The sequence below is a fragment of the Bos indicus x Bos taurus genome, chromosome 11, assembly GCF_003369695.1.
Source record: "Bos indicus x Bos taurus breed Angus x Brahman F1 hybrid chromosome 11, Bos_hybrid_MaternalHap_v2.0, whole genome shotgun sequence".
Lineage (NCBI taxonomy): Eukaryota > Metazoa > Chordata > Mammalia > Artiodactyla > Bovidae > Bos > Bos indicus x Bos taurus.
The window spans coordinates 87,035,886-87,049,685 of NC_040086.1; the positions used below are offsets into that span (position 1 = coordinate 87,035,886).

A 13,800-nucleotide genomic window follows, 5' to 3' on the forward strand; every position below is an offset into this window, starting at 1 on the left:
CATTCCTTAGGCGGGCAAGTGCCATTTAAGAGAAGACTGCTGTAACTTGAAATGTCATGAAATGAGATCTGTTTCAGATGGTTTGTGATTTCCTAGAATATTTGAGGTCTATCACCTGAGGTTCTTAACGTTATTTAAACAATAATGCAGTTTGATTATTGTTAGTTGTTAGATGCTATTTTCAAATTTTTGAAAACCGTTTTACCTTTCAACTAGGCTTTTCTGCACGTCAGAATTTTCATGCATATTATGTTTAAGGAAAGTTCATAACGTAGACCTTCTGTCTTTATAGACCTGAACTCTGTGAAAACATCACTGTTGTGATGACAGTGGTCCCCTTGGTGGGACATATGGATGTATACTCCAGAGTGGGGGGAAAAGTATCTGTATGAACTTGTGTGTGCTCTTTTTGCTTATATATGTCTATGAGAGGGATTGGTCACTTAGTTTGTATCATGTAAAATATCTAATCGTTAGATGGTAACTGGGTGAAATAAATGGAACTGTGGTGTTGTAACTGTAACACAGAGATTTGAAGGCAAGATTACAGAACCACTGATGCTGGATTTTTCAGCATTTACTATTGTCATTTTAAAAGTCAAGGGAATCATATTTCATTGACATTTTTTATCAGTCTGACCTCATTCCTCGTGATCACTTGGCAGTGACTGAAATGACGTTGAGGGAGTTAAAGAGAATGTGGCTATTCATTCTGTAGTGCTAGAGCCCAGTGCAGCAAAGCCGTCTTTCTCCGCGCCTTGCTGGCCCCATACTGTGCGTTTTTTGTGCCCTTCTTTCCGTTGCCCTCCATGTCAAGTAATTTTATTACGAGGGTAGTAGGAGTAGTGTGTGAAGTCACTATAGGTCTTGTTCCTAAGTAAGAAACTCTTTCTTTCTAAAATTAATTTGTTTATTGGCTGTGCTGGGTCTTGGTTGCTGTGCGGGCTTTTCTGTAGTTGCAGCGAGTTACTCTCCTGTTGGGATGCTTGGGCTTCTCATTGCTGTGGCTTCTCTTGTTGGGGAGCATAGATTCAACAGTTGGGTGCTCAGGTGTAGGGCTCAGCTGCTCCACAGCATGTGGGATCTTCCTGGATCAGAGACTGAACCTGTGTCTCCTGCATTGGCAGGCAGATTCTTTACCACCAAGCTACCAGGGAAGCCTAGGTATTCTTTCTTGAGAGGCTTCTTTTCTTAGTGTGGGTTTTGTATTAGGGGCTCTTAGTTTACTTCTTTGTTCATTATACCAGGAATATGAATATAATGAAAGGTCTTGTCTTAGAAATTGCATTTCTCTTTTTCTTTTGGCTGCTCTAGGTCTTTGTTGCTGAGTGTGGACTTTCTCTAGTTGCGACTTGCAGGCTCTAGAGCATGCGGGCTTCAATAATTGTGGCACACAGGCTTAGTTACTGGGCAGCATGTGGGATCTTCCAAGACCAGGGATTGAACCCGTGTCCCTTGCATTGGCAGGCAGGGTCCTAACCACTGGACCACATGGAATTCCCAGAAATTGAATTTCTTGATCTTAGAGTTACCATAAGCAAAGAACAATTTCTTAGACCTGTAACATGCTTCTCAGTTGCCAGAACAAACTTCATTTACCCAGTTTGAACAGTAAAGTCTTCTCTTAAGGAAAAGATAGGTAATGCATATTTTGTTCCTACTGTAGTTTGGATCATACTTGGCTATTATACTGTCCCTTCTCCCTCAGTGATCTCTACTCTACCTCTCCCCCTACCCCCATCAGAGGATGGGAGAGAGGAGACGTGGTGAGACCTCACTCCTGTTTCTGCCTTGTGCTTGGGTGCTGAACTTTGCCTAGGGAGGGTCTGGGATAGGGGTGGTGGTGTGTGCCACTGCTCCTTACTACTTTCTGAAGGATTTTTTTTTTTTTTTTAAGTATGTGGCAAGAGATAGAGTGAACAGAGTACTTCTTTGGGCTGTTTTAGGTAAACTGACTATTAATTTTGATTTCCATAGTTGAGTGGCAGTTTTTAAAAAAAACCCATTACTTGATATTTCCATTCTTTATGCAGTTGATTACCTGAAATTGGGGGTTAATTGTGCAACTGCTTTATTCTGGTAACATTTTAAGTTTGAAGCTAGGAATAATTTCTTTGATAGAACTGTCAACGTTAAGAGTAACATCCTAATGTCAGTTTTTTTACTTGGTGAAACTTTTACAGTGGTATTTAAATTGATTTTTTTTTTAATCCCTGAAGAACTTATATTAGACCACAAAGAATGGTAAAATATACATAATGTCTTTCTCTTACTCTCTTTTTATACACACAGATAGAGCTAATTGACAGAGTTGATGACATCTATCGAAACACTTCATGGGACAATGCAGGTTTTAAAGGTTATGGAATACAGATAGAACAGGTATTTATCAATGGATGTTTGTTATAATGTTCAACTAAGTTGCGTGGTATAAATATTTGTCACTTGTATTAACAGCCCAGAAACTTATCTTCTACTTTAATCATGAATTAATATTCTGATATGTCAGTGATTTTTATCTGATAAACTTAAGTGTTTTGATACTATTTATAGATTATGAAAGACTCTGTTCTTAGGCTTCTTTTAGGCAGGAAGCCTTCTTATGCTACTAAGATCTTTCCTTTTTTCTGAATTCATGGCCTTTTTTCTTCTGTGTTGCTTTACTTTTGATTATGCTTAATGTCTTTAGTTAGAATTCTAACACATTGTTGAAGCCTTAGAAAATTCATTCAACAATGCTATGTGTATGTTTTCAAGGCATTTATACATATAGAACCATTAGATCTCTTTTCCTAAGAATCTTCTGAGTTCCTATCTGTTAATGATGTCCATCACTGATGTATTAATGTCATCCTAATTATATCACGTAATAAAAATTGTTCCAAATTGATACGACTTGTTATTAACAAGTATTCTGAAATTGGTTATTACTTTGGACAGATATTTTGACATGTAAATTAAGGAAATTATCTCTTTTATCAGGTTGTTTGTACTAAAGTAGCCATATTACAGGTTCTGTAGTGTAGAATATAGAGAACAAAAAGAAAAAAGCTTTTGAAGTCATGTATCATACTTTTAATAAATGTTACACTTTTATAGTACTTGTATAAAACTAAGAATTATTTTTCCCTTTTCCATTTTCTTTTACTCTTTTGCATTTCCTTTTTAAAGTTTTTATTTGAATAGGTAATATATACACATGGTACAAAAGCCAGTGAAAAGTAAGTCTCCTCAGCCACCTGTTGTCAAACCAGTTCCTTTCCCCAGAGACATCCATGTCACTAGTTTCATCCACATCTCCCCAGAGATATTTTATGCATGTATAGCATGTGTTTGTCTGTGTCTGGTACGTTGTACTCTTTTGCACCTTGCTTTTTCATTTCATGAATATGTTGATGATTATCCCATTATGATACAATAAAGGAGTCTCACTTGAAAATAGCTGCAGCATATTTGAATTTTAGCAGACCAATAAATAAAGCTGCTTTCTGCTTTAGGAATTTGGAACCCATTTGAAAAAAACTAGATCTGGTAGGAGATAAAATACCAGCTTCTTTGCTGATGATAGGTGGTTGGAGAATGTGGTTTAGACGTGCAGTCACAGTGGTCTCCCACCTGGTTCATCCCAGAATGGATCTTGATCACCCAGTACTAGAGCTTCAGAGCCCACCCCAGTGAGTTCACCACTTGGAGGGCGGGGGCAGACTGCAGTATCCCCTCTGCAGGCAGGCAGATATGGAAGAGATGCCAGAAACAGTGAGCTGAGCATGACTTTGTTCCTTTCTGCATTAGCCTTTGGAGAGAAACCAACATCCCCCTTTTTTTTTTTTAAAGTAGGATTAATATGAATTTGTGCTATATGTATAAGGAAAAACTCCTTTTTTTTTTTTTTTTTGCTCATATGTCTGTGGTGTGCAGAGCTGTACATCTCATTCTTATCTCTGAATCACTGGAATAAATGATTTTAGGCTCATGGAACCTAGGTTTTAATTTTTTCCAACTAAATAAAGAAGAAATAAAAAGGAGCACACTTATAATTTGTAAATCATTCTTTGACATATTTTTCATACCATATTGCTTCTCAGTTTGTTTTTAATCATTGGATGTTAGAATTGAAGAATTTTATGGAATTTTGACTCAAACTTTTTTTTTTTTTTTAAGAATGGTCAATGGTCTTTTTTAGTTGAAACAATGCAGTATTATTTTAATCTTGTGAACTTTTCTGAAGTGTTCTAAGTGTTTTATCTTTTTAAGTATAGATTCGCATTCTCAAGTCTCCACAAGTGGTAAAACCTGGTGAAAGGCACTTCAATATGGCAAAAAGTTACCCAAATGAAGAAAAAGATGCTTGGGATGTGAAGATGTTGCTAGAGGTAGGTCATGGAACCCTGAGTATGATACTGTTTAACACCATTCTGTGATTTCTAAAAATATGGGTCATGTCTGTGTTAATGAGGGGATGTCTTAGAGGTGGTGAGCACCAGGGTCAGCACACCCCAGCTGATCCAGTGGTGACCTCTTCCCCTGTTGCTGGGCAGAAAGCAAGGTGGAAAGAACTGAAAGCGAAAATTGCTAGAAAGCAGTGCTTCTTAATGGTAAAATTTCTGCGAATCTAGTGAAGTAATGGGGCTTTAGGAGATAAATGGATATACACCTTATTCTGAATAAATTTCTTATACATGATTTTGTTAGTTCAGGTCTCTTTGAAGCTTATTAGTAGATCTCTGAGGTCAGTAATTACCAAATGGTATAAAAATGTATTAGATGGTAGAGGTGTAATGTGGAGATCTGAAAGTACTCTAGGAAATTTTAAATTTCTGTGTTTTTATTCTGGTAACTAAGGATAACATAAATACTGTATGCCATATGGATTCTTGTCCTGACAAGATACAATTTATCATTTTTGTCCCCGGGTCTCTGTCTATGGGCTTCCCTAGTAGCTCAGATGGTAAAGCATCTGCCTGCAATGCAGGAGACACAAGTTCGATCCCTGGGTTGGGAAGATTCCCCTGGAGAAGGAGATGGCAACCCATTCCAGTATTCTTGCCTGGAGAATTTCATGGACAGAGGAGCCTGGCAGGCTACATACAGTCCATGGGGTTGCAGAGTTGGACACGACTGAGTGACTAACACACACGCTGTCTATACCTTTGCTTTGTTGTAAAATGGCCTTCTGTGAAGTGATAGCATTTATCTTCTGTGTTGTTAATGTGTTAGCTTCCCATGGCTGCTGTAACAGATTACCGCAAATTTAGCGGCTTAAAACAGCACTTTGTTTATCTGATGGTTTCTAGGCTTAGTCCATGCACAGTGTGGCTCATCTGGATTCTCTGGTTAGAGTCTCACAAGACTGAAGTGAAGTCAGGTTTTCAAAGCTTGAGGGGAATTAAGGCTGTTATTAGTTTGAGATCCATAGAGTGCTGTATCTGTGTAATATTACTTAGCCATGAAAAAGAATGAAATTTTGCTATCTGCAACAACAGGGATGGATGTATAGGGTCTTATGATAAGTAAATAAGTTAGAGAAGGATACTGTGTGATACCATTTATATATGCAATCCATAAATACAGCAAACTAGTGAATGTGGCGACAAAGAAATACTCACAGATATAGAGAACAAATCAGTGGTTACCAGTGGGGAGAGGGAAAGGGCAATATAGGCGTAGGCGATGAAGAGGTGCAAACTGTTACGTATAAAATAAGCTACAAGGATATACTGTACAACACGGGAATATAGCCAGTATTTTATAACAACTATACTTTGGCTTTAAAAAAATGTAAAAAAAGGCAGTTGTACAGTATAGTAGTATTCTGGAATATTTAGTTGAAACCTGTCTTGGTCTGATGTAATTGTTAATCTAATTAAGAACACTTTGTTTTTTTAAAAGCAATTTAGTTTTGATATTGCTGAAGAAGCATCTAAAGTCTGCCTAGCACATCTTTTCACGTACCAAGATTTTGATATGGGAACCCTTGGCTTAGCTTATGTTGGTTCTCCCAGAGCGAACAGTCACGGAGGTGTTTGTCCAAAGGGTAAGTTTTCCATTTGTTGTATGAAATATGTGGGAATAGCAAGGTGATTGGATTATGATATAATTATGTCATTATAATTATTGAACAAGCCATTTGTTTTTTTTTTTCCTGTAGCTTATTACAGTCCAATTGGAAAGAAAAATATCTATTTGAATAGTGGTTTGACCAGCACAAAAAATTATGGTAAAACCATCCTTACAAAGGTATGTTCTTCAAGTTTTAAAAGAGTAGATTTTGAGTTTATTGTAGTGGGACCTCAGCAGTTAAAATTTATGTAGATTATCTTTTGAAAAAGTAATGCATACTGTTCTTTGTCTCTGCCTAAACAGATATATATTTTTAGTGACAAATATGAAAAGTATAAAGAAGAAATATTGTCAGCTGTCAAACTTCTTTTGAGACCAGTTGGTATTAATTGTTTTTCCTAAAGACATCCTTTCTGGAGCCCTTCATCTGCAGCTCCCGATAAAGGACTGCTATCCAGAACATATAAGGAGTATACTGAAAACTCAAAAAAACAAACAACCCAATTTTAAAATAGGCCAAAGATCTTAATAGATACCTCACCAAAGGAGATATACAGATGGCAACTAAGCATAATGAAAAGATGCTCAGTACTGTATGTTATTAGGCAGTTGCAAATCAAAACAAGGAAAGCCCGTTATAAAACTAATAGAATTGCTAATATCCAAAGTAGTGATAATACCAAATGCTAGTGAGGATGTGGAACAACATAAATTCTCATACATTGCTGGTGGGAATGCAAAATGGTATTAATACAATCGCTTAGGAAGACAGTGTGGCAGTGTCTCAGAAAAATAAACATACTCTGGTGTTACATTGGACTCGGCACCCTTAGTATGTAGTCAAAGGAGTCCTCACAGAAACCTGCCGGTGGATGTTTATAACGGCTTTATTAGGATTGCCAAGACTTGGAAGCAACCAAGATGTCTTTCTGTAGGTGAATGGATAAACAAACTGGTACATCCAGATAATGGAATACTATTAAGCACTTTAAAAAAGAGCTATCAAGTTATAAACACATGGAGGAACCATAAATGTATATTATATATATTTTTTGGAGGCCAGGGATGCTGCTAAACCGCCTATAATATACAAGACAGCACCACCACCCGCTACAAGCACACAAAATAATTGTCTGGCCCAAAGAGTCAATATATTATTAAGTAGAAGAAGCCAAGGAGAAGGCAGTGGGAACCCACTCCAGTACTCTTGCCTGGAAAATCCCATGGGCGGAGGAGCCTGGTGGGCTGCAGTCCATGGGGTCGCTAAGAGTCGGACACGACTGAGTGACTTCACTTTCACTTTTCACTTTCATGCATTGGAGAAGGAAATGGCAACCCACTCCAGTGTTCTTGCCTGGAGAATCCCAGGGACGGGGGAGCTTAGTGGGCTGCCGTCTATGGGGTCTCACAGAGTCAGACACGACTGAAGCGACTTAGCAGCAGCAGCAGCAGCAGGAGACAATCTGTTTGATTCCGTCTATATGACATTCTGTAAAAGGCAAAGCCATGGGGGCAATAAAATGATGAGTGGTTGCCAAGAGTGGAGGGAGGGATGAGTAGATGGAGTACAGAGGGTTTTCTTTTGGGTGTTGAAACCGTTCTGTATACTTTAGTGATGGATATAAAACATTATGTGGGGACTTCTCTGACAGTCCAGTGGTTAAGATTCTGCCTTCCAATGCAGGGGGCACAGGTTTGATCCCTTGTCAGGAAGCTAAGATCCCACATGCCCCATGGCTACAACACCAAAACATAAAACAAGTAATACTGTAAAAAATTCAATAAAAACTTTAAAAATAGTCCACATCAAAAATAATTTTTTTAAAAAAGAAAAGACGTTATATGTTTGCCAAAACCAATAGAAAGTGCAATACAAAGAGCAAACCTAATATAAATTACGGACTTTGGTGAATTAAAAAAAAAAGTGAAATGGGATGAAAGAAGAAAATATGATAAGCAGTTCTTAAAATGTTAGTCTGTTTTTTTGAAGTGGATTAGAGAATCCAGTAATGAATTTTTCCAAAGGATAGTATGGAATTACTTCCCCATATTGAACCTTTGGAATTTGAATATTTTTTGCTAAAAATGCAAAGTTTTCTTTACTACCATTTTAATATTAACACATGGAAATCTTCAACACATTGGTTTCAGAATTGGGACTCTTCGTTTTAAAAAAATATACAGTGTCTTGTAAAAATATGTATAGATTATTTTCATGTCCATGGAGTGATTTCCCCCCTCCCATCTCAGGGGGAAAAAAAAATCAGTAATTTGTTATCTCATGCAGTTAAATATGGGAAATTTTTTAGCTTTACTGGCTAAATTTACCGTTCTATTCAGATAGAAATCCTCTGGTGATCTGATAGGTTCAGTACAACCAACCCTTCAACTGGATTCTGAACAAAATTCTGAACCTCTAGGGCTAGGTCACTGTCATTGGACAGGAATTCAGTCACTGGGATAAGGAACATTGTTTTGCTCTTCTTTAGTTGTCTAGTTTTAACCTTCCCACCACACTTAGATCTAATGGGAGTGTGACTGAGATGAGAGGTGGGAGGGCGGGGGGCTTGGGTGATTGGTTATTAGCTCTTTGGTTTATCAGTGCCAGGCAGTTTTGGAATGGCCAGTGTTTGGTTCCGCATTGAGTGTTCCAGTCTATCTTTTAATTTATGTTTTGTTTAAATTCATCCATGTAATACTACTTAACAGTATTCAATGCAATCTTAAATATTCCATTTAATTTCTGTAACTGATAGAAGAAGTCATAGTCCAGCTGTTGCCCTGTTGTTGATCTGAATCTGACTGATCAGGTCCCATTTAAGAGAGAGGAACCCAGCTGGCCACAGCAGGTGATGGTTAGGTGTTAGGAAGTAACATTTTCCCTGTGTGATCCTTCAGGAAGCTGACCTCGTTACAACTCACGAATTGGGGCACAACTTTGGAGCAGAGCACGACCCAGATGGTCTGGCGGAATGTGCCCCAAATGAGGACCAGGGAGGGAAGTATGTCATGTACCCCATAGCTGTGAGCGGCGACCACGAGAACAATAAGGTACGTGTCTTCTGGCGCTTTTGTTTTTAATGTGATTAGGGAAGAAGAGATGATGCTGAATGATAAGAGAGCCCAGAAAAGCTTTCCATTTGTGCTTCAGTCCATGGGGTCACAAAGAGTCGGACATGACTGAGTGACTGAACAGCAGCAGCTAGGGATGGAATTGCACGTTACCAAGTACCGTGAAACGTGGTCCATCTAAATCTGCTCATTTGGACTGTGCGTTGTCAAGATTAATCATGTGTTGCTTTGAGCTGTATGGAAAGTTAATTATTTAATGCCTTGCACTGGAATCCTAGTTTGCAGGGTCTGGTGGGCTTAGACTTTCACTTAAATTTTTCTTTCATTTATAAGCCTATCATTCATATTAGCTCTACATTGCTTCATAATTTGCATATTTTAATAAACTTTTGCAACAAAATATGTAATTTGCCAGATATAAGTGTCCTGTGGGTAAGGCACTTGCCTTTCTGGTTTACAGCTCTGTCTCCAATGCTCATTCAGGGTACCAGGTATGCAGTAAATAATATTTGCTTTGTCAAATAAGTAGAGAGATCATATTCTGTTGAAGGTGTCTGGAATACTCGACACTCGTTGACTTGGGACATGAGAAACAGCTTCAGAGACTTCCTGAGAGTGGCTGTGACTCACTCGTAGAGTCTGAACTGAAAGTCTTCATAGACGTCTGTCTGGTCCTTTTTCCGTTTTGCAAGAGAATGGAAAGTGGGGCTGAAAATTCCAAGCTTCTAACCATGGCTTGGTCTTTCTGGTGACCATTGCCCACTCAGGAGCCCACTCAGAGTCTGCTCATTACAACAAAAGACACTCCTATTACCTAGGAAATTATGGAGGTTTCAGGAGCTCTGTGCCAGGAACTGTGGCCAGAGACGAATGTATGTTTTATACTGTCTTATGAGGGTCTTGTGCTCTCTGCTCCTCAGGGGTCTTATGGCGCTTGTTTGGGTGGCAGATGAAGCCATTGTAGTCATTTGCAGACTGTGGAGGCCCTACCTCTAAAAGTACTCAGGCTGAGTTTTACCCAAATCTTGTTCTGCTTTTCTTGATATTTTCAAATTGTTTGGGAACTGGACTCTATTTTAGAGCATCAGGAAAAATGCCCAAATGTGGGTCATTTCTATGGTTTTGCATATCAAGTGGACAAGCTAGGGGTCAGCTGTAGCAACTCAAACTTAAGATCTTGGGAACCCATGAAGACGTTTAGGTAATAATTTGGAATTTAATTTAATAGACTACATATATACATACACACACACATATATATGAAGTATCACACCTCTTACTAAACTCAGCTGTTAAAACACTTTAAACATGGATGACTGATGTAAATTCAGAGAATCAGAGCAGACGTGTTCTGCAGGCCTGGATCATTGTATCTAGGAAGACGGGTCTGCCCGGTCAGTGTCCCCGCAGTGGGGCCACTCTGAGTGGGGCCACTCTTGGCTACTGAGTCACTGAGCTTAGTCTGGTGACTCTGCTCATGCCTGACTGGTGGAGGTGTTTGGTCTCCGCATTTGTGTGGCTTACTTTCCTGTGAAGAATTTTAGGCTTCACCAAATTCACATAACGTTTCTAGCCTCCTGCAGAGGAAGGTGCCAGCAAATGGCATTTAAAGGCAACAGTGAACCTGATAAGCCTTCAAGCTGGTTCTGGTTGTGGCTTTTGCGTTAAAGTTTGTCCCTGGAGAATAAGCGCTTACCTGAATTTTTATGTTATCTTGGGTCCTGTGTGGCCTTTTTTCTCTTAAGATGTTTTCAAACTGCAGTAAACAGTCCATCTATAAGACCATTGAAAGCAAGTCCCAGGAGTGTTTCCAGGAACGCAGCAACAAAGTGTGCGGGAACTCCAGGGTGGACGAGGGCGAGGAGTGCGACCCCGGCATCATGTACCTCAACAACGACACTTGCTGCAACAGCGACTGCACGCTGAGGCCGGGTGTGCAGTGCAGGTGAGGGCTGCGTGCGGCAGGCGTGCGGGCGCCTAATGAGGGATCCCCAGAACCGTGGGCTGAAAACGCAGGGCCTTGAGAGTCATTAGAGGGCCTGTGAAAGTGTGTGTCTACCCCTGTGCAGCAAAGAAAATGTTTTCTGGAAAGCAGTTTGACATTCCATGACAAATCCTTGGTCTTGCATCCTCTCTGCTGTAGTGATGCCGTGGTACAGAGAATCCTAAGGAAGCAGAGATGTACAAAGATGACTCAGCAAGGAGGTTTATGGCCACATTCTTTCATAACAACAGTTCTGGGACATAAACTCATTACTTGTATCTGTGCTGTAGAATAGCCTTAAAGAATGCTGTTGAATCACAGAAACCAAATGTGGAGGAAGGTTTAGTTACAAATCTCTAACTTACTACAGGTTACAAGTTATAAGTCTTATGTTCCATTTTTAATGCCCTGTGCCTGGCTGAGAAGTAGAGGGGCAGCTTTAATTTATGCAGACTGAACTGCATACAGTGCGTATTAACACTGCAAGTACTGACCAGGCTGCCTAGTTTCTTAACTACTGATTGCCTTGTGGGGTTGGTTTTTGTTTTTGTTTTTGTTTTTTTGCTCTAATTTTTGGCTGGGTCATGTGGCATGAGGGATCTTAGCTCCCTGACCAAGGACTGACAACTGATGCACCCTGCATTGGGAGGTCACTGGAGCACCAGGGAAGTCCCTTTTAAAAAAAAGTCACTTAAAAAAAAAATCTATTAAGTGAATGAAAACCAAGGACACCAAGGTGTTTTAAAGATGAGTCACTGTGGACCACTCTGCTGCCCGTGTCTGCATCAGGAAGGGCCGAGGGACCATGTCTGGGGGTGCCAGCACCTGGGAGTCTGTGCAGGAGTGGGTGGCCTCAGGAGGCTCTGCCCTGCCCTCTCGGGGCCTGTGGCATGACCGTAGTCTGCGTTGTGATGCTGGCCATTGACCTGGACTGTGTGCTCTTCCTCTGCAGTGACAGGAACAGTCCTTGCTGTAAAAACTGTCAGTTCGAGACGGCCCAGAAGAAGTGCCAAGAGGCCATTAACGCTACTTGCAAAGGCGTGTCTTATTGTACAGGTATGTCCTCCTGGTGGATCTCTTAGAATAATTTGTTCAGATGGGCATGCCTGCGTTTGAAAGCAGAGTTGGGTTTCATTCAGATGACTCGAACCTTTTACCTCACAGACAGAGTTGAGTTGATCACAGCACGCTTCACATTGGTCACTGCAGGACCTGCGATCATTCACTTCCATTCTCCTTTCCTTCATAGGCATCAGCTTTAGTGTCTTTGATATTTGCCTGGATAGGTGTATGTCCTTGAGATAGTGTTATTTTTTGTTGCTGTTGTTGTTGAGTTGCTAAGTTGTTTGTCCAACTCTTTGTGATCCCATGGACTATAGCCCACCAGGCTCCTCTGACCATGGGATAGCCCAGGCAGGGATGCTGGAGTGGGTTGCCATTTCCTCCTCCGGGGATCTTCCCGACCCAGGGGTTGAACCTGCATCTCTGCATCTTCTGCATTGGCAGGCAGAGTCTTTACCACTGAGCCACCTGAGAAGCCTGTTGTTTTCTGTACATTAAAAAAAAAATATTTATTTGGCTGCACTGGGTCTTAGTTGCAGCATGTGGGCTCTAGGTTCCTGACCAGGGATCAAATTGGCCCCCTGCAGTGGCACACAGACTCTTAGCTACTCGACTACCGGGGAACTCTCTACATGTGTGTTTTTAATGTGCTAAAATGATACTCTACATTAGATCTTTTTTGAAAACTCAATGCCATGTCTTTACAATTGTGTTTTCCATTGCTTTGTATTTCTGTGTGTGTCTAGTTCATTGTTTTGGGTCCTTGCTGGGTTTCCAGTGATTTACTGTGATACACTGTGTGTGCTTATCTGCTCACCAAGCAGTAGCTGCTAGGATTTCTCTCCTAATGCTGCCTGTAGGACTACACTGGGCATCCTCACATATCTTTGGGAGCCATGAGGGCTTCCTGGGTGCATAGGGAAGCATGGAATTGCCTAGTCGTGGAGGGTAGCACTCCAGTGGTCTCTGGAACAGCAGTATGGGTTAGTCAGTGCCACCGTGGGGCGTCCAGGTTCCTGTATTCTGGTGTCCTTGTCAACACACTGTATTATGTAGCTCTTTTTTGCCAGTCTGAGTGTAAGGTGATTTCTTCTCCTTATTTACATTTTCCATGAACATCTGTATATTTGTTAGCTATTTAGATTTCTTCTGCACATAATTAGTTCATTTATTTGGTCCATTTATAAAAATTGGGTTTAATTTTTGCTGTTATTGCTTTGGAGGAGTTCTTTCATGATAATCTATCTGGTTTAAATACTGCATATGCCTTCCTCCTGTCTGTCGTCCTTTTGGAACAAAAACCTCTCATTAAATGTGTCATTTTGTTTCTGTGTGTGTATTTTTTGAGTTGTGGATCATTATAAAGATATTTTCCACAGTTGGTTATGTTAGCTTCATAATTTTATCTTTCATCTTTAGGACTTTAATCTATCTGAAGCTAGTTTTAAGATTATGTGTATTGATTGTCAATATTCCCTGTAGTTCTGTCAGTTATTCCTTTCAAAAATCTCCAAGCTGTATTATCAGGTACACGTTCTCCACATCTTCTTGGTCTTGCTATTCCTTCATCACTATATAATGCTCCTTTCTGACCCTTGAGATTTAATTTTTTTTTAATTTTT

General features: G+C 40.0%; 1 protein-coding gene across 1 annotated transcript in view; it reads left to right on the plus strand.

Annotated features, from left to right (window-relative positions):
* Nucleotides 1-13,800, plus strand: part of ADAM17 (ADAM metallopeptidase domain 17) — a 44,501-nt gene that overhangs the window by 21,424 nt on the left and 9,277 nt on the right. The window contains exons 7-13 of the mRNA XM_027556105.1: nucleotides 2,293-2,382; nucleotides 4,260-4,373; nucleotides 5,890-6,034; nucleotides 6,149-6,237; nucleotides 8,959-9,111; nucleotides 10,878-11,077; nucleotides 12,069-12,172. Coding sequence (XP_027411906.1) covers nucleotides 2,293-2,382; nucleotides 4,260-4,373; nucleotides 5,890-6,034; nucleotides 6,149-6,237; nucleotides 8,959-9,111; nucleotides 10,878-11,077; nucleotides 12,069-12,172 — 895 coding nt within the window. The remainder of the gene's footprint in view (nucleotides 1-2,292; nucleotides 2,383-4,259; nucleotides 4,374-5,889; nucleotides 6,035-6,148; nucleotides 6,238-8,958; nucleotides 9,112-10,877; nucleotides 11,078-12,068; nucleotides 12,173-13,800) is intronic.